The sequence below is a fragment of the Pteropus medius genome, unplaced genomic scaffold, assembly GCF_902729225.1.
Source record: "Pteropus medius unplaced genomic scaffold, Ma_sr-lr_union100, whole genome shotgun sequence".
Taxonomy (NCBI): Eukaryota; Metazoa; Chordata; class Mammalia; order Chiroptera; family Pteropodidae; genus Pteropus; species Pteropus medius.
In genome coordinates, this window is record NW_024356411.1 from 45,041 (window position 1) to 63,121 (window position 18,081).

Here is an 18,081-nt window from a genome sequence, read left to right on the forward strand (position 1 = left end):
CCCTGGGTGTGTGGTTCTTATTGTGTTCTCAAGATTGTCAACTGATCTTGACAGAATAGAACCTTTATTGTTGCTTCTCCAGTCCCAATCTATTTGTAAATTTAGATGATTTGTGTAAAGAGGAAGCCCCAGGCCCTCAGAGAATTCCCTTGCCCACATCCTCTGCACCTACTATGCGTGCACAATACTTGCTTGGTGGGTCCGGAGTGGCCCCTGCAGCCCAGCCCCCATGCTGCAGGGGAGGGTCCTGTCTGGGTTCAGAGGGCATGACCTCACAGTGGTATTAAGTGTCCGTGCCCTGACTTCAGGATGCTCCCTCAGGGACACCATATGCTTTTGGCTTCACTTCTTGATATAGTGAATTGGCCTCACTCGCCCCCAATTTCTGTGCGGGGAGGTCCCAAGCAAGGGCTTTGTGAACCACGAGGGAACCTTTTCGGACACAAGCCCTGACGCAGTCAGCATTCTCTGAGTTTAGAAGCTCTCGAGGGTTTGAGGGAGATTCTCTATCCTTTAGGTCCCTCTGTTTGAAGGTGACACGTGACAATACATGCCGATACAGAACATCTGGCTTGAAACAAAGTCCACTTTTATTATTCAGTACATTAGACACACACAGCAGAAGTTCTCTCAGTGGTTCTATTCATGCTGTTACTAGATGTAGGGATCGATCTCACCAAGTGTAAGTGGCCCCTGGACTGACATCGCTGGACATGAAATCACTGAACATCTGGGCAATGTCAAGTCTCTCCCAGGAAATTAGAATTCAGAACGAACTACAGCCAAGGGACCTGTTAGACCTCCGGTGATGCCCCATTATAAAGGGTATTCATGCCACTGGGTGGACCCAGCAGATGCAACTGCAAACCCACACCAGGGACTGTCACCTCTGAAACATGAGCCAACCCATGAGGGCTCTGTCCCAGGGGGAGCTGAGAGCAGGCGGGAGGAGATGCAGAGTCCTGGCTTCCAGGATGTGCTGGACACGAGGTCCACGATCACATGTGAGAGGCACTGGTTTCTGCGTGAGGACGTCTCGTAAGCACTGCTGTCAGGAGCCTGTGCCTGTGCCGACATAACCAGGAACGTGATGAACATCCTCTGGTCAGTGAACCCTCTCACAGTTAACCCTGGGATCTTGCTATGTGTTAACTGAACACCCACCATTCATGTGGTGAAACCTAGCACACCATGGACTGTATGGCAGAAGGGTTCTTAGGAAGTGTCAGGGATAAATGAGACTGTAGGGTGAGTCCTCATCCACTGGACCTGGTGGCCTTATGAGAAGAGGGGACAAAAGAGACAGATCTCTCACTTTCTCCAGCCCATGAGATTGCACCTAGACGTCAGCTGTCTGCCTGTGGGGAAGGATTCTCACCAGGTATCGATGTATCTGGACCCTGTAACTTGACTTCCTGACTCCATCACATGAGACAATAAATTACTGTCATCTAAGCTGCCTAGTCTTTGGTCTTTGCGATCAGCACATGAGACAGACTGTGGTACTGGGGTGCTGCTGCAAAAAGTACCGAAGATGGTGTAAGTGGATGTGGAAGCAGGTGATGGGTAGGAGGTGGGAGACTTTTAAGTGCCTACTAGAAAATTCCAAGCTTGCTGAGAGGGGTGTTACAGGTGATTGTGTGGAGAGCTCAGAGAGAGGACGGGACAGCCGTGGAGGAAGCTCCCACACCCTGGGAGAAGCGAACACAGTCATGAGGACAGCGGTGGTTGGAGTGTGGACATTGGGCGTCATTCTGGTGAGGTGTCCATGGAAATGAGAAACATGGCCCGGGTTCTGCAGGAAATGTGACCTTGTCACGAAGTGTCAAAGAGCTTGGCTGGTGGGTTTGGGTTTGGGGGAAGGTAGAGCTGTGAGCAGTGAAAGTGTGTATTTAGCTGTGGGGATTTCTAAGCAAAGGCAGGAGTGGTTGGTTCTTCCTGCTGCATCTAGTGAAATATGTGTGAAGGCTGATGGATCGGACATGGCAGTGGACATCTAGTGCTAATGAGAACTCGGGGACTTGAAAGGTGCCAGCCCATCCATGCAGCCAGAAGTGTGACGTTTCTTATGAAGCAGGCAAGAAAGATGTTGTTGAAAAACAATTTGATAGAAAAATTCATGGGCATGACCAGCAGGTTTCATCAGCCATCTCTGCACCAGCCAGGATTAGAACTGTGGTTCTTCCAGCACAAATACTATCATTCTGATGCAAATGGGACGCACTCGTGGGGCAGAATGGAGGAAGGTGGTCAGGCCTCTTGGATTCTACAGAGAAGGATCATAAGCCACTTTGGCTTTGAGGACACAGTCTGTTTAAGAAAAGGAAGAACAGCCTTGGAGGAGACTCGAGACCATCAGGGAGGACTCCTTGCTTTCAGAGTCTTCAGCCACCGCCTTAGATTAGCCAAGCTCAGGTGTGACTGCCACCTAATGGAGCCTGCGGGTGTGACCACTGCCCCGCAGAACTGCAGCGAGACTTCTCTTTGGGGCACAGAGCGAGAGAAAGCACCTCAGTGGGTCCGCAGGGTGGGACCGCCATCCGGAGGGTACAGAGTGGGGGCATCCAGCCGGAGTGGACCATCTCCAACCTTAAGGCCTGGCAGGATTGCCTTGCTGGGTGGTGGACCAGTGCCGGCCCCACAATTTCTCTTTCTTTCCTCTTCATCCCTTTCGAGATGGGTATGTCTGCCCTCTGACTGCCCCATTGTCACATTTGGGAGGCACAAAATGTGTCTGTTTTTCTACGTTCATACCTTGAGAGGACGTTCACTTCAGGATGAATCATACGTCAAGATCCACCAGTCTCTGATGAGATGATGTTTAGAAGAGACTTTGCACGTTTGACTCTAAGCTGATGCTGTAATGAGTAAGACATTTGGGGACGTTGGCTTAGAGTTTATTTTACATGAGGGAGAGCCGTGGATTTTGGAGTCCGCAGGTGTAATTTTATGGACTGAATTGGGACCCTCAAACTTTGTATGTTGGAGTTTGAATTCTCAAAGATGGTATTTAAAATTGGGCTTTTAGGAGGCAGGAAAGGCTAAGTGAGGGCATGGTGCCGTGGTCCCACCCCACTAGGACAGGAGCGTTGGGAAAAGAAGAGACATGAGAAGTGACTGGCACATCCAAAGTGTCCCCTGACCCTATCTCACCACAGACACCGATAAGTTGTCCAACACGGTGCTCTGTACAAGTGCATCCACCAAGATGTCTCTGTCATAAGTTTTCTGAGTTCTTAGTGGTGCCCATGAGTCAGCAACCAGCTGTGCCACGACCTGAGACAGATATATCATTCAATAGTTCCCGAGTGACCTTGAATCATAAGTGTGCATGACACGTAGGGTAAGCAGGTCACCTTTAGACTTCCTGATTATAACCTGCCCGGGGGGTCCACAAATGGACAGGCAAGTTAGATTAACAATAGCAGATGAACTAAGGACAGGTGAATGCCATATATGCACATAATCCCTCTTCTCTGACTGGCCTAGGTGGAGGCTGGGAGATTGAGCTGGGCTCCAGTCCCATGGAGCTCACAGTATAGGACAGACGTAGTGAAGTTAGGACAGTAGATGACAACTGGTCGTGTTGGGAGGGTTTCAAAATTCATCTGAGGAAGTGAAGACCTGGAGGATCCTGTGTTGTAGGCAGGACAGAAACGGCATTGCGTAGAGTTCTGGGGGCTGATCCTACCCCTGTGGCCATGTGTCCTGTCTGAAGGGAGGGCTCATGTGGGGACAGCTTGTGCCTGGGGGGCAGAGAGCCTGAGCTCAGCACACAGGAGTCTGCACTGTGCCGGGTCTCTCTTTGTGCAGGTATTTTCCAGCCACAGAGAAGAAGACAGCTCTCAGGATGGTCCCTCTGCTGAGACATGAAAACACACACATAGAAAACTGGTGAAGGAAGGTCCCCAGCCACCAGTGATATGTCGTCCACAGACAGACAAGGTACATTTTCATTTTAGTCTGCGGTAGAAAAGAATTTAGAGCCATGTTGAAAAAGTCAGATTTGTCCCCGTGGGCAGCTGAGAACTTTGAGGAAATCGCTGCTCCCAACAGGAAGCCCCTTCCCACCTCCCTGTGCACCTGCTGCTGGGCTGGTCTGTATGTTCTGTGCTTTGTGTGTCCTGAGCGCCCCCTTGTGACCTGATCGGCCTCTGCAGCTCCCCTGTCTGTCTCCCTCAGGGAGGTTTGTGTCTGGGCTCACACTGAGGTCCCCTCACTGTGTCTCTCGCACAGTAATACACGGCCGTGTCCTCGCTGGTCACGGAGTTCAGTTTCAAGAAAACCTGGCTCTTGGAGGTGTCCCTGGTGATGCTGAGTCGGGACTTAAGAGCTGGGTTGTAGTTTGTGCCTCCACTATATGTTATTACACCGACCCACTCCAGCCCTTTTCCTGGAGCCTGGCGGGTCCATTGTACACCATAGCTGGTTAAAGAGAACCCAGAGACGGTGCAGGTGAGCGAGAGGGTCTGCGAGGGCTTCACCAGTCCTGGGCCCGTCTCCTGCAGCCGCACCTGGGACAGGACACCTGGGGACAAGGAGCATCTGTCCTGTCAGTCACATGCTGTCACAACCATCCCACAGACCCCTGTCTGACATCTGAGACACTCACCTTGGGGGGCTGTCACCAGGCACAGGAGAAGACCCCACAGTCTCATCTTCTTCTCAAACACAGCTCTGCTTCCCCAGAGACCTGAGCCCTGTGTGAGGAGAGAGCTGTGAGCGTCCACAGCCCAGACAGGTTTTACCCTGGGGCTGGAGGAGGAATTTGCATGTGGGCAGCCTGCTCCTCATAAGTGGGGAGGGACTGGGTCAGGCTCCCTGGTGTCTCTGGGGTCCAGCTGGGGCTCTTCCCTTTAATACATACGGTGTCTGAGTCTGGGATGGCAGAGCAACCGATCTCTAAGGTACATTGAAACAGGTCTAAGGAAACCCTGCTTTTCATAGTATACGAATAAACACTGGACTATTGAGTAGGTCACTGTTTTTAAACTTATAAGTGTTTCTCATAATTATGAAAGTGATTAGCATGATGGTCAGACACATTTTTACTTCAAGCAGATTGAATATATTCACGGACCCCAACTATTTATAAACAAAATTCAAGGAAATAATACTTTTTTCACCTTTGTTATAAATTACATCCAAAATAATAGACAGTCTTCTCCAATTCCCTCCTTCACTGAAGCACATGTGAGTTGTCTTTGTCTAAGTAGCTGCCTCTCTCCATAATCAGGCTGGAAGACCCCTGATGCTGGACCCTTCATATTGTGCTTTTTCTTATTTTTTTTTGTTAAATGATAAAGTCATTACATATCCTATATAATACTTTTTACGACATATTTTAATTATATTATTTGGAGATTTAACTAAATTTTGAAATAATATTTCAAGTACCAAGCATTTTTATTTGCCTACTTTTTCCTTAAAGTCTAAGCCTTGTGTGTCACATCTAAGAAACCCTTGGCTGATCCAAGGTCACACATATTCCGGTCTATCGAACTGTGTCATTCCCTCGACCAGTGCCATGCAACCTTTATTATTGCAGGAGGGAATCAGGGCAAAACGGAGTTTATCACACTCAGAATCCTGGAGACTGGAGACCTGGATGCCACCAGGGGCCACATGGAAGACACCAGGGTGTCAGGAGTCATGTACGGGAGAGAGAAGGGACCTTAGAACCAAGTTTTCTTGGGGTTTCCCGGGTAAAGGATGAGCAGGACTGGTGAAGAGCGTGGGCCTGACTCACGTGAATCATTTCGTTGGGCTCAGAGCTGGACTTGGTTCTCCATCTGCCTGGCAGCTGGGCCTGGGATGACGAAGGTGGAGGAGTATCGTGTCCCGGGATGTGCGGGCAGAGATAGTCGGGTGCCCTGGAGGCTTAGTTTCCAAGTGAAAGGCGTGTGTCAGGCTAATACCTGTGCTGTATCTAAGAACTGGTTCCATCATGAGGGGAAGAGTCTCCCCATCAAGAAATATTTGAAAGTTGTTAAACATCATAATGTAGAGAAGGCGATAAAATACGTAAACACACTCAATGCAGGGAGCATTCACACCAACTGCAGCACCTGGCCCTATTCTGCCCCCACTTCATACGGAAAAAATCACTGCATCCTTCATCCTCCACTGTGAACCTTGGAGACAGGCCTGGGACACACAGTCGTACCCTCAGGAGCTCCTCATTCGACCCTGAGCACATCATGAGCGAGCACACGCTTCCTCCCTAACTCTGGGTTCATCTCCCCCACTGTGTTTCAGCTCAGGCTGAAGCTTTCATATTGGGTGTGCGTGTGGGGGGCTGTATCACTGAGTGATGGATGGGGCTTCTATAGACTAGTGGGTCCGGGGTGTGAATTCCTCTTCCATTTACATGATTCATTTCTATTTAATAAAGGAGAGAAACCCATAGTTACCTGGGACACAATGTGAGTGGAGTAGAGGGGCTTGATTCTCTAAGGAGATCTAAACAGCTAAGATGGCCTATAGGAGAGAGTGATCAGTACAGGTTCAGCTTGTATTAGGGGTGCTGGGCCACCCCATGAGGCCTGGGAAGAGAAATGCTCTTTAGGGTAAAGAGGAGGCCACGTGTGTGGGGAGCTCATAGTGCGCCATCCTCTATCCGACCAGGAACCAGAGAGAAGTCCAAACACACGGGGTCCCTCACCTGAACCCTCATCACTCTGTTCACACCACCTGCAGCTACCCTCTTACTAGGAGCTTTCTCGGATGTGGGGAGAATTTACAGCAATGACTGTGATGGCGTCTGAAGGCACAACAGCTGAGCGACTGTGTGATGCCAGGACATAGTGCAGAATCATTGGAGGAGACCCATGTCAAAAATTATTAACCCTCTTTGCTGTGACTGGTACGTGGGGAGGGCTTGAGAGTGAGGGGCACGGAAGCACAGGAGACACATGACTAAGCAGATTTCATGTAACTAGGACAGTAGATGATAGTGGTGATGTTGGGGTGTTTCAACATCCACCTGAGTAAATGAGGAAAAAGAGGTTAACGTGCTGTAGACAGGACAGGGAACCGGTGAGACAGAGGTCCTGAGGGATAGGTCCTCCCATGTGGGCCATGTGTCCCGTCTGAAGGGAGGGCCACGTGGGGACAGCGTGTGTCTGTGGGGGGCAGAGCCTGAGCTCAGCACACAGGGCCCTGCACTGTGCTGTGTCTCTCTGTGTGGAAACAGTTCCCAGCCTCAGGACACAAAGCCCACAGGAGGTCTCTCTGTCATGAAATCAGAAAGGACACATTGAAAACTGCTGCAGGAAAGGTCCCCAGGACCCTGCTGATACGCTGTCAAGAGACAGGTTATTTCTTCATTTCTTGTGTGTGGGAGAATGTGGAAAATTAGAGCCACAAAGAAACAGCAGTAATTCTCCTGGGAGGAAGCTGAGAGATTTGAGAGGAAATCGCTGCTCCCAGCAGGAAGCCCCTTCCCCAGCTCCCTCTGCATCTGCTGCTGGGCTGGTCTGTGTGTGCTGTGCTGTGTGTACCCGGAGCTCCCCCTGGTGTCCTGAGCTCCCCTCCTGTCTCCCTCAGGGAGGTTTGTGACTGGGCTCACACTGAAGTCTCTTCACTGTGTCTCTTGCACAGTAATACACGGCCGTGTCCTCAGGCTTCAGGCTGCTCATTTGCAGATACAGCGTGTTCTTGGCGTTGTCTCTGGAGATGGTGAATCGGCCCTTCACGGAGGCAGCGTAGTATGTGCTACCACCACTACTACTAATGGATGAGACCCACTCCAGCCCCTTCCCCGGAGCCTGACGGACCCAGCTCATGCTGTAGCTACTGAAGGTGAATCCAGAGGCCGCACAGGAGAGTCGCAGAGACCCCCCGGGCAGCACCACATCTCCCCCAGACTCCACGAGCTGCACATCACACTGGACACCTGTGAACACAGACACGTCAGGGTCAGGAAAATGTCATATGTCCGTGTTCCTCACTCACACCCACTCACGTACTCAGTGTCCCTTGTTCCCCATCAGTCACCTCGTAAAACAGCGACGAGGAAAATCCAGCTGAGCCCAAACGCCATGGTGCGTCGTGCGTGTTCAGACCTGATCCCGGAATGGGGACACCTGGGAATCGCAGGGCTGGGCTCCTGTCCCAGAGCTGCAGGCTCGGGGCTGGGCTGGCTTTTATCAGCAGAGGGGCCCTATTTGCATGAGCTCCGACTCTATAAGGAGCTCTGGGGTTGGGGACCCACAGAGAGGGCAGCGACCCAGAGCAGGCGTTTGTGTGTACGGGCACGTGGTGGCAATGAGATCATTTGGTGAAATATGACTGTTACTGTGACATGTGTTACTTAAACACTTAGCACCATCATCTTATTTCATTTTACTCATGCATGTAAGTCACGGGATGTGATATCATTTACCCGCAATACAAGTGAAGAAGCCCAAACAGGACCACAGAGAGCCTGCTGGTATCAACAGCTCACATGTGTAAGAGTGAACACATGTGTCTGGCCCTGCATGCACCCCACGGCACCCCACTGCTCCCCTGGGCCACCTCCAGGACAGTGGGGACCTGCCCAGTGGGGTGCAGGTCTCCATCCTGCATCAGCGCGTGTGGGATTCGCTGCCTTCTGGAGAGCACGTACGAGAACCAAGAGGCGACTGTCCCATCTGAGTGTCACTCTCTGTGCCTCTAACTTTCTTTGTCCACTGGTAACTGCACTTGTACGGTAGTTGTCTTGCTGTGGTAGAACTGTCAGGCACAGCCACGCCAGGATGACGTGTATACTTGGAATCGCACATACACAGATGATGTCCATGTTACATCCTCAGCATCATAATTGGAAATGCAGCGTATGGTGTGACCCGGGCTCGCACCAGTCAGTGCTGAGTCTGCATCCAATGCATGCGTCCACCTCCATGTGAATCCATGCACCTGCTGATGGGTGTTGGAGTGTCCCCAGTTCCTGCGCTCTACAAGGAAAGCCAATTCTCAGCTTGTATATGTAGAGACCTGAGAAAATGTTCTTATTCTTATGACACACAGCCACAGTGACGAGCAAGCTGCGCTAAGTGCAAATCAATCAATTCCCTTGAACATTCAGATATGGGAAAACTCACAGAAATTGCACCCCGAGGTCTGGGAACTGAGGTTCCTACAGAAAAATAAGAGACCAAACTCAGCCTACCCATGTGATAGGTCTACGCAGGGCATAGCTCTAGAAAGAACAAAAATTTAACTAAAAACAATTAATCTTTTGAAAAGCCAGCATCTTCAAATTTAGGGAGCCCATCCCCCATTGAGGGCACAGAAGGCCGTGTGTGAACCAGGAAGCGAGACCTCAAGATGCCAAGTCTGTGGTTGTCTTTATCATGGATTCGTCTCCCCCAGGAGTGTGTGAAGTAAATTCCAGATGTCTCTCTCAGCTGCTTCATCTCTGTTGCTTTTTTTAGGAGCTCACATGGACTATGAAATCGGTACAGAGCCATGGGGTGCTGCCGTAACAGATACGTAAAACTGGACGCTGCATTGGAACCGGGCAGGGCAAAGATGCAGGAAGGGTGTTGAGATCAGTGTTAGACGAAGCCTCCATGCTGTGGACGGGCCTTTAGAGGAGGATCTGGGGGGAGCTCAGAGAGGAAGAGGGAATCGGGGAGCAGCCTCGGTTTTCGTGGAGGAAACCTCAGCCGTCCTGAGCAGACGCAGAGATGTGGGTGACGACGGCAATCGTGACAGGTGCTCAGATGGAGCTGGAACCTTCTTAGTGGATCCTGGAGGGAGGCGGTCCTTGTTATGGACGGTGGGGAACTTGTGTGACGTGTTTCTCCTGCTGTTCTTTGGAAGGTAGAATGAGGAGAAGGGAATCGGACACTCAGCTGTGGCTCTTTCCACGCCAAGAGAGGCCAGTCAGGCTTGTCCCCTGACGGCTCGTGGTGAAGGACAGCAGAGTCAGGGCTAAACTGTTTGCATCATGTACGTTTGACCTTTTACATCCGCCACGATAACAACCACAACCAGATTTTCTGACAATAAATACAGCACAGTGCATTGGTCCTAAGGAAGCCGTCACCTCCACGTACAGGGTACCCCGTGGGACAGGCCCAGCTACTGCTCCTGGAATCCGATAATCTGGCTAGTGCTGGGACCACACACCTTTGAGCCACTTCAGTCTGGGACAGGCTCAGAACGGACAGTGGGGAGGCCCATTGCTTGGTGACATGAACGTCCTAGGAGTGACAATTTGGAGGGATGACATGCTGCACCCTCCTCCCACTGCAGGGCGACTTAGGAACATCACCCGCCAGCTCTCCCTCTGCCTGCTCTCGGGGTCGGACTTGCACTGGGGCCTGACACGTCTGCAGCCTCCCTGAGCCCTCAGCATTTTCTCTACAAGTGTGGAGGTTTCATAACAAAATACGAGTGAATGTTCCAACGAAAGTCATCTGTCGCCGAAGCTGCTTTTCAGAAGGCCTTGACCACACCCCTTCTGTAAATGTCTGATAAAATGAACCTGCTTCTTCTGAAAACATAGAATGCTACATGAAACGGTCAGTTCCTTGTGAAAACATGGCTGGCCTCCTCTCTCCGTGTTTTTCAGTCCCCACTAATCTAGTTGTTGCTCTCAGGTATTCTCCATGTTTGTTAAAATCTGTAACCCATGTATTCTAAGTCAAAATTTATCATAAATAACCTGATCTGGGCTGACCCAAACACACCCGAATGGCATGGATTTCCATGGTGGACAGCGGCTTCAGGTTTTGCGGACACTTCCACTATGGCCGTCCCTACGAATTTCTCAAAAACTTTGTCCTGCCCAGTCTGTTTCCACAATTGATGGCACCTGGATCATACAGCACATCCGACGGTCCGATCTGCAGGTCCCCCCTAATGCCCATCTGAAGGCCATGACTCAGGAATAGTTGGAGCTGCACCAGGTGTGTTCTCTATAGCATCTAACTTTTACCAGAGAACTTATCCACTTGGCTATGGATAGTCGTTCACCTTCCCAATGTGTCCACACGGAGGACGACAGGGCTGTGCAGTGCAGTGAGGAGGGGGAAAGTCCCATCTGCCTCTCCTAATGTGCCTGAAGGTACCAACCTGAGCTTCAGGTAAAGTTCCTGAGTTGCAACATTCCTCCTATACGAGCCTTTTACATGAGCTGATTGCTTGAATTGAGCTCAGACGGTTCGGTTTTAAAGCAGCTGGAATTGTTATGGTTGCAAGTAGTAACATTGGTAGAAGGGCGGGAGCTGCTAAGGGCTACCAATGGTTACAAATTGTTACAGGAAGCGGGAGCTGCTGGGGAACAAACAGTTCCATTTGCCTGGCAAAGAGCAAGTAGGGCAAAGTGCAAGTGAGCTCTGCAGTGAGCTCGTGCACCTGCGAGCATATTTACAGAAGCAGAACACAGAGCTGTTGGCCTTTTGTTGAAAATTCCTCTACTTTTCCTCTTCAAGATGACAGGTATGGCTACAGGAGGAAGCATAGAAAGGGATCGGGGGAAATAGAGTTTTTCACACTCACAGGTCCTAGAGACGGGTGGTTATGATGCCACAAGGGTCTCATGGAAGACACCAGAGTGTTCAGGAAGCAGCAGACAGGGTGTCAGAGGGGACCTTAGCACCTGGGATTTACTGGGTTTTTCTTGGGGAGGGAAGAGCAGGGTGGGCAATCAGCTTAGGGCTGATTATTTTATTGGCCTTGAAGCTGGAGGGGCTTCTCCAGTTGCCTGGCACCTGGGCCAGGAATACTGAAGGCAGAGGATATTGCATCCTGGGATGTGTGGGCAGACAGAGGTTGTGTCCCCTGGTGGGCTTCTTTGCATGTGAAAGGCATGTGCCAAGCCAGGCCCTGTGCTGACTCTAAGGATTGGGTTCCCGTGAGCAGAAGTCTGTCCACATCCAGAAAGGGTTATAAAGATGTTAAAACATCGTAATGTCGAGAAGCTAATAAAATACATAAACATGCAATTCAGAGGTTGACCTTAGGCTTTCTCTACAGCAGCACCTTGTCATAGTCTGTCCCCATTTCATATGGGAAAAGAGTTGTGTCCTTCGTCCTCCACTGATGACTGCACTTGTACGGTAGCCGTCTTGCTGTGGTAGAGCTCTGTCAGCCACAGCCACGCCAGGATGACGTGTACAGTTGGAATCGCACGCCCATACATAATGTACATATTACACCGGCCATGCCAAGGAGAACTCTGTTTTTTTCTGGTGGACTTGCAAATGTGGATGGAAGAGACTGAGGCATCCTTGACTTTCTGGCGTACGCTGGAGCCTTTGTCCAAAATCATATCTGAGGGGTCAGACTTATGTGTAAGGACGTCACTTCATCACCGCCTTTAGAATGTGACTTTTTCTCTATTCAAGCTTCTTCAGAGAAATCAGTAACTGGTGTTTTGGATAATTTATTATGTAAAATATTTGATTATCAGACAGAAAATACGAGGACCATATAATTTTACTCACGTACGTGGTAAAAACGCAAGCAACAAACAAATGTGTAAACAAACAAAAACCCATAGACACAGACAACAGCATGTGGTCAGCAAAGGGAAAGCATGTTGGAGTCACAGAGAAGGGTAAAGGATGTCTAGGACACGGTCGTGAGAGGAGACGAGACCTTGGGTGATGAGCACACCGTGTGACACTCAGATGATGCACTATAGACTGGTACACCTGACACCTGTTTAATCTTATTAACCAATGTCATCCCAATAAATATAGTAAAATGTTTTTAAAAATTAAAAAGTTTGATAACTGTAGGGAATATAATGCACAGAAAAATGATGAAGATAAAAATTTTTAATTAAGTAAAAAAAGGGTGTTTAAAAATACAAAAAGCATAAGAAATCTCTTTAGGAAAAAAGAATTTGATCTGTTTGTGAACCTGTATGTTTTATCATAAAATACATTCTCTACCAATTTATTAATATATACACTGCAACTCGTGTGTGTGTGTGTGTGTGTGTGTGTGTGTATGGGCGACAATGATAAAATCTGATTTAATGTAATTACAACTTAGAAGGCCTCTAAGTAACTAGGGATCCGGTCCTTCTTGGTCACATAAGATGCAGAGAACAAAGTCAGAAGTCTGCACCTTACACCTCCAGTCTGTTGTCTTCCTTTTTCCCTCCACCTTTTTTGTGACCCGCACTCCACAGTCTCCAGGGAAGGATTCTACATGCTGGTGGTGTCAAGCCTGGTATCACGAGATTCTGCAGTACCCCAGAAGAGGGGTTCCATGTGCCCAGGTTTGTGGGAGAAGTGTGTGTGGGTGTAATTTCTGGAAGAGTTCATCTGTGTTCACGATGATACAATAAACAGGTTGATACTGATTGATTGATTAACACAATGATGATGATGACATTGACAATGATGATTCTCAGGAAGTGCAGTACATTTATCTAGTTCATGCATGACACAGACGGCACTCCTCTGAGTCCAGAATCTCTTGGGGACTTGCTGGATCATTTATGTTCTTTAGGTTCCTCTAATGAAGGACACTTCTGAGAAACCCTGCAGATACACACCATGTGGTCAATGCACACTCTACTTCCATTATTCAGTGAATTAGATGCATACACGAAATGTATGCTCAGAGGTGACCTTTGACCTGTTATTAGATGTAGGGATCTAATCTCACGATGAGTAAGTGGCACCTGGACAGACATCACTGGACAGGAAATCACTGAACATTGTTAAGTCTCTCCCAGGAAGCTTGAATCTGGAGAGCACAATGAGGAAGAGACCTATTGGACTTCAGGTGAGGTCACATTTTGAAAAGGCACCAGTCCCCCTGGCTGGACTCAAAAGGAGCACGTGCCACCTCACACCAGGACAAGGAACTGTCATTCCTGAAACACGAGCCAACCCCTGAGAGTGCTCTGTCCCAGGGGAAGCTGCAGAGCAGGCAGGAGGAGACGCAGGAGTCCTGGCTTCCAGGATGCGCTGGGAAATGAGGTCCAAGATCACGTCTGAGAGGCACTGGTTTCTGCGTGAGGACGTCTCGTAAGTGCTGCTGTCAGGATTCTGTGCTTGTGCCGACATAACCAGGAACGTGATGAACATCGTTCTGGTCAGTGAACCTGCTCACAGGTAGTGAAACCTGGGAGCTTGCTATGTCTGAAATGTACATCCACCATTCATTTGTTGAAGCCGTAACACACGATGTACTGTATGGGAGAAAGATACTTAGGAAGTAATAGGGTTAAGCAAGGTTAAATGTAAATCTTTGTCTGTCTAAGAAAATGAATACAAAGAGCAATATCGCTCATTTTCTCCAGCACATGAGATTCCAGTGAGAAGTCAGCTGTCTCCCACGGGGAAGCCTTGTCTTCAGGAATCAATGTCTCTGCACAGTGACCTCGACTTCCTGTCTGCACAATGAGAGACAATAATTTCTGTCATTTAAGCCGTCCAGTCGTTGGTCGTTGTGATGGCACCTTGAGCACATGAGACAGACTGTGTTTCTGAGACGTGGGTGCTGCTTGAACGAGCACCCAAGAAGATGTAAGTGGACGTGGATCTAGGTGATGGGTAGGAGGTGGGAGACTTTTAGATGCCTGGTAGAATATTCCGAGCTTGCTGAGAGGGGTTTTACAGGTGATTGTGTTGAGAACTCAGGGAGAGCCATGGAGGAAGCTCCCACACTCTGAGAGAATGCGCACAGAGTCACGAGGACAGCGGTGGTTGGAGTGTGGACATTGAGAACTATTCTGGTGCGGTGTCAGTGGAAATGAGAACAGGTCAGTGGATCTGGAGAAAAGGTGATGTTGTCACCAAGTGTCAGAGAGCTTGGCTGGCCTGGTTTCTATGGTGACGTGGAAGGTAGAGCTGCGAGCAGTGAAAATGGGAATTTAGATGTGCAGATTTCTAAGCAAAGGGCAGGCGTGGTTGGCTCCTCCTGCGGCTTTGAGGAAAAGTGAGAGGAGCGAATGGTCCAAGATGGAAGCGTCAATCGAGCGCTAATCAGAGCTTGGAGACGGGAAAGTTGCCCAGCCCATCCAAGCGGCCAGAAGTGTGGAGCTTCCTGTGTCGAGGGCAGGAAAGGAGGTGCAGAAAAATGATCGGTAAAAAGATGGCGGGCGTGGCGAGCGGGTACCGCAGCCATCGCGGAATCAGCCCGGGGAAGAGACGTGATTGTTCCTGCAGAAACACAGTCATTTAGAAAGAAAGGGGATGAGCAGGTGGCGCAGAATGAATGAGCGTTCAGATTTCTTGGCGTGCACAGAGCAGGACGGGGACCTGCATCGCGTGAGGATGAACCAGGTTGAGGAAAAGGGGAGAACGGCCTGGGGAAGGTGCCGGGTTTTGACAGCTGTGGGCCCGTCACCCCTTCCCCTGTTCCTCTCTGTCTCTTTCAGAACGGGATTCTCTTACCCGTGCCTGCCGCACCATCACATTTTGGGAGCACGTAACTGTCTGGTTTCACAGGTTCACAGCTGGAGAGGACATTCGCCAAAGGTTGAACCATTCACAAAGTTCCACCAATAACTGATGAGATGGCATTTAGATGAGAGTTTGGACAGTAGACTTTAGAGTCGGTGCCATAATGAGCAAGACACTGGGGGCTGTTGGGTTAGAGTTACTGTATTTTGCTTGAGAGAAACACGTGAACTTGGAAGTCCACAGTAGGAATATAATGGTCTGAACTGGGTTTCTCAAAAATTCATAAGCTGGAGTCTGCATTTGCAATGACTGATTTAGAATCAGGCTTGGAGGAGGCAGGAAAGGTTAAGTGAGGTCAGTGTGGAGGTCCCGCCCCACTAGGACTGGAGCGTTGTGGAAAGGGCAGGGAGTTCTCTCCATCACCGAAGGACTCAGTACGAACGTGGTCACCTGCAGCCAGCACAGAGCTTTTGCCAGGACCGGAATCAGCCAGTGCCTTGAGGTCCTCATCTTCACTGTCACCCTGAATGCAGGAGGTGATCTCAGTCATGTATCAGCAGTGACTGAGCACTACTCAGTCAAATCTGAAAGGTTTTCTTTCATGTGTCACCACTCGCTCAGTCTGGACGTGGCCGTCCAAGAACCTGATGCCGTTTTGCATTCTGAACTGCAGCAGCTTGTCCTCTCTGTCCCCATGTCATACGGCAAAGGCATTTCATTCTTTATCCTCTACTGTGAACCATGGGGACAGGCCTGGGACACATGGTCGTACCCTCAGGATTTCCTCATTCAGATTTCTGAGCACACCAGGTACGAGCACCCACTTCCTCCCTCGATGTTTTTCAATTAATCTCTGAGTTTCAGCTCGGTCCGAGGCTTCCATACCAGATATGGGGCTGTATCCCTGAGGGGTGGGCCGGGGATTTATAGACTAGAGGGTCAAGGGCGTGAATTCCTCTTCCATGGGCAGAGAAATGCTCTTCAGAGTAAAGAGGCGACCACGTCTGTGGGGAGCTCAAGTGCTCCTTCCTCTAACTGACCAGGAACCAGAGAGAAGTCCAAACACGCGGGGTCCCTCACCTGAACCCTCACCACTCTGGTCACACCAGCTGCAGCTACCCTCCCACTGGGAGCGTTCCTGGATGTGGGAGGATTTACAGCAAAGACGTGATGGGGTCTGAAGACACAACAGCAGACTGTGCAGTGCCAGGGCCCAGTGCAGAATCATAGGAGGGGACCATGTCGGAAATTATTATCCTCTTTGCTGTGACTGGTACGTGGGGAGGGCTTGAGAGTGAGGGAGACTGCAGCACGGGGGACACAATGACTAAACAGATTTAGTGGAACTAGGACAGCAGGTGACAGCAGGTGATGAAGGGTGTTTATCATCCACCCGAGAAAATGAGGAACAAGAGGTTAACGTGCTGCAGGCAGGACAGGGACCCTGTGGGACAGAGTCCTGGTGGACAGGTCCTCCCATGTGGGTCATGTGTCCCATCTGAAGGGAGGCCCACGTGGGGACAGCGTGTGTGTTTGGGGGGCAGAGCCTGAGCTCAGCACACAGGTCCCTGCACTCTGCTGTGTCTCATTCTGTGTGGAAACAGTTCCCAGCCTCAGGCACACAAAGCCCTCAGGTGGTCTGTCTGTCAAGAAATCAGAAAGGACACATTGAAAGCTGCTGCAGGAAAGGTCCCCAGGCACTGCTGATACGCCGTCTACAGACAGGTTACTTCTTCATTTCTCGTCTGTGTGAGAATGTGGAAAATTAGAGCCACAAAGAAACAGCAGTAATTCTCCTGGGAGGCAGCAGAGAGATTTGAGAGGAAATCGCTGCTCCCAAAAGGAAGCCCCTTCCCCAGCTCCCTGTGCACCTGCTGCTGGTCTGGTCTGTGTGTGCTGTGCTGTGTGTGCCCTTAGCGCCCCCTGGTGTCCTGAATGCCACCCCTCTCTCCTGTAGAAAGTTTTGTGACTGGGCTCACACTGAAGTCCCCTCACTGTGTCTGTCGTACAGTAATACACGGCCGTGTCCTCAGCCTTCAGGCTGCTCATTTGCAGATAAAGCGTGTTCTTGGCGTTGTCTCTGGAGATGGTGAATCGGCCCTTCACGGAGGCAGCGTAGTATGTGCTGCTGCCATCATATTTAATGGTTGAGACCCATTCCAGGCCTTTCCCCGGAGCCTGGCGGACCCAGTACATCCAGTAGCTACTGAAGGTGAATCCAGAGGCTGCACAGGAGAGTCGCAGAGACCCCCCGGGCCGCACCACGTCTCCCCCAGACTCCACCAGCTGCACCTCACACTGGACACCTGCGAACAGAGACATGTCGGGGTCAGGAAACTGTCACACGTCCGTGTTCCTCACTCACACCCACTCACGTACACAGTGTCCCTTGTTCCCCATCAGTCACCTCGTAAAACAGCGACGAGGAAAACCCAGCGGATCCCAGCCGATCCCATGGTGCGGCGTGCGTGTTCAGACCTGATCCCGGAATGGGGACTCCTGGGAATCATGGGGCTGGGCTCCTGTCCCAGAGCTGCAGGCTCAGGGCTGGGCTGGCTTTTATCGGCAGAGGGGCCCTATTTGCATGCGCTCTGACTGTATAAGGAGCTCTGGGGTTTGGAACCCACAGAGAGGGCAGAACCCAGATCAGGCCAGGATGTACCTGAGCACATAGTGACAATGAGATTGTTTGGTGAAATATGACTTTTACTGTGACATG

At 50.2% G+C, this 18,081-nt stretch overlaps 1 protein-coding gene and 1 gene segment (V, D, J or C); both read right to left on the bottom strand.

Moving 5' to 3' along the window:
• Window positions 1-3,893: 3,893 nt before the first annotated feature.
• On the bottom strand, window positions 3,894-4,834 carry LOC120602275 (Ig heavy chain V region MC101-like). The segment is given in 2 exon segments: window positions 3,894-4,528; window positions 4,613-4,834. Coding segments are annotated over 2 exon segments (396 nt in total).
• A 2,084-nt stretch (window positions 4,835-6,918) lies between these two features.
• LOC120602279 (uncharacterized) lies at window positions 6,919-17,883 on the bottom strand. Its single transcript, XM_039862385.1, has 6 exons — window positions 17,770-17,883; window positions 17,361-17,668; window positions 16,135-16,266; window positions 15,813-15,885; window positions 7,750-7,897; window positions 6,919-6,985 (listed from the first exon to the last, which is right to left on the bottom strand). The coding sequence occupies exons 1-6, from the start codon at window positions 17,870-17,872 to the stop codon at window positions 6,919-6,921; spliced, it is 831 nt and encodes a 276-aa protein (XP_039718319.1). The 5' UTR covers window positions 17,873-17,883.
• Window positions 17,884-18,081: the final 198 nt, after the last annotated feature.

Excerpts from the sequence above, each read along its gene's own strand:
- LOC120602279 (XM_039862385.1), bottom strand. The coding sequence starts at position 17,872 with ATGATTCCCAGGAGTCCCCATTCCGGGATCAGGTCTGAACACGCACGC. Across the intron at positions 17,669-17,769 it reads CCTCGTCGCTGTTTTACGAG|GTGTCCAGTGTGAGGTGCAG; the intron begins GTGACTGATGGG and ends CTCTGTTCGCAG. Across the intron at positions 15,886-16,134 it reads TGAATGAGGAAATCCTGAGG|GGTGACAGTGAAGATGAGGA; the intron begins GTACGACCATGT and ends TCCTGCATTCAG.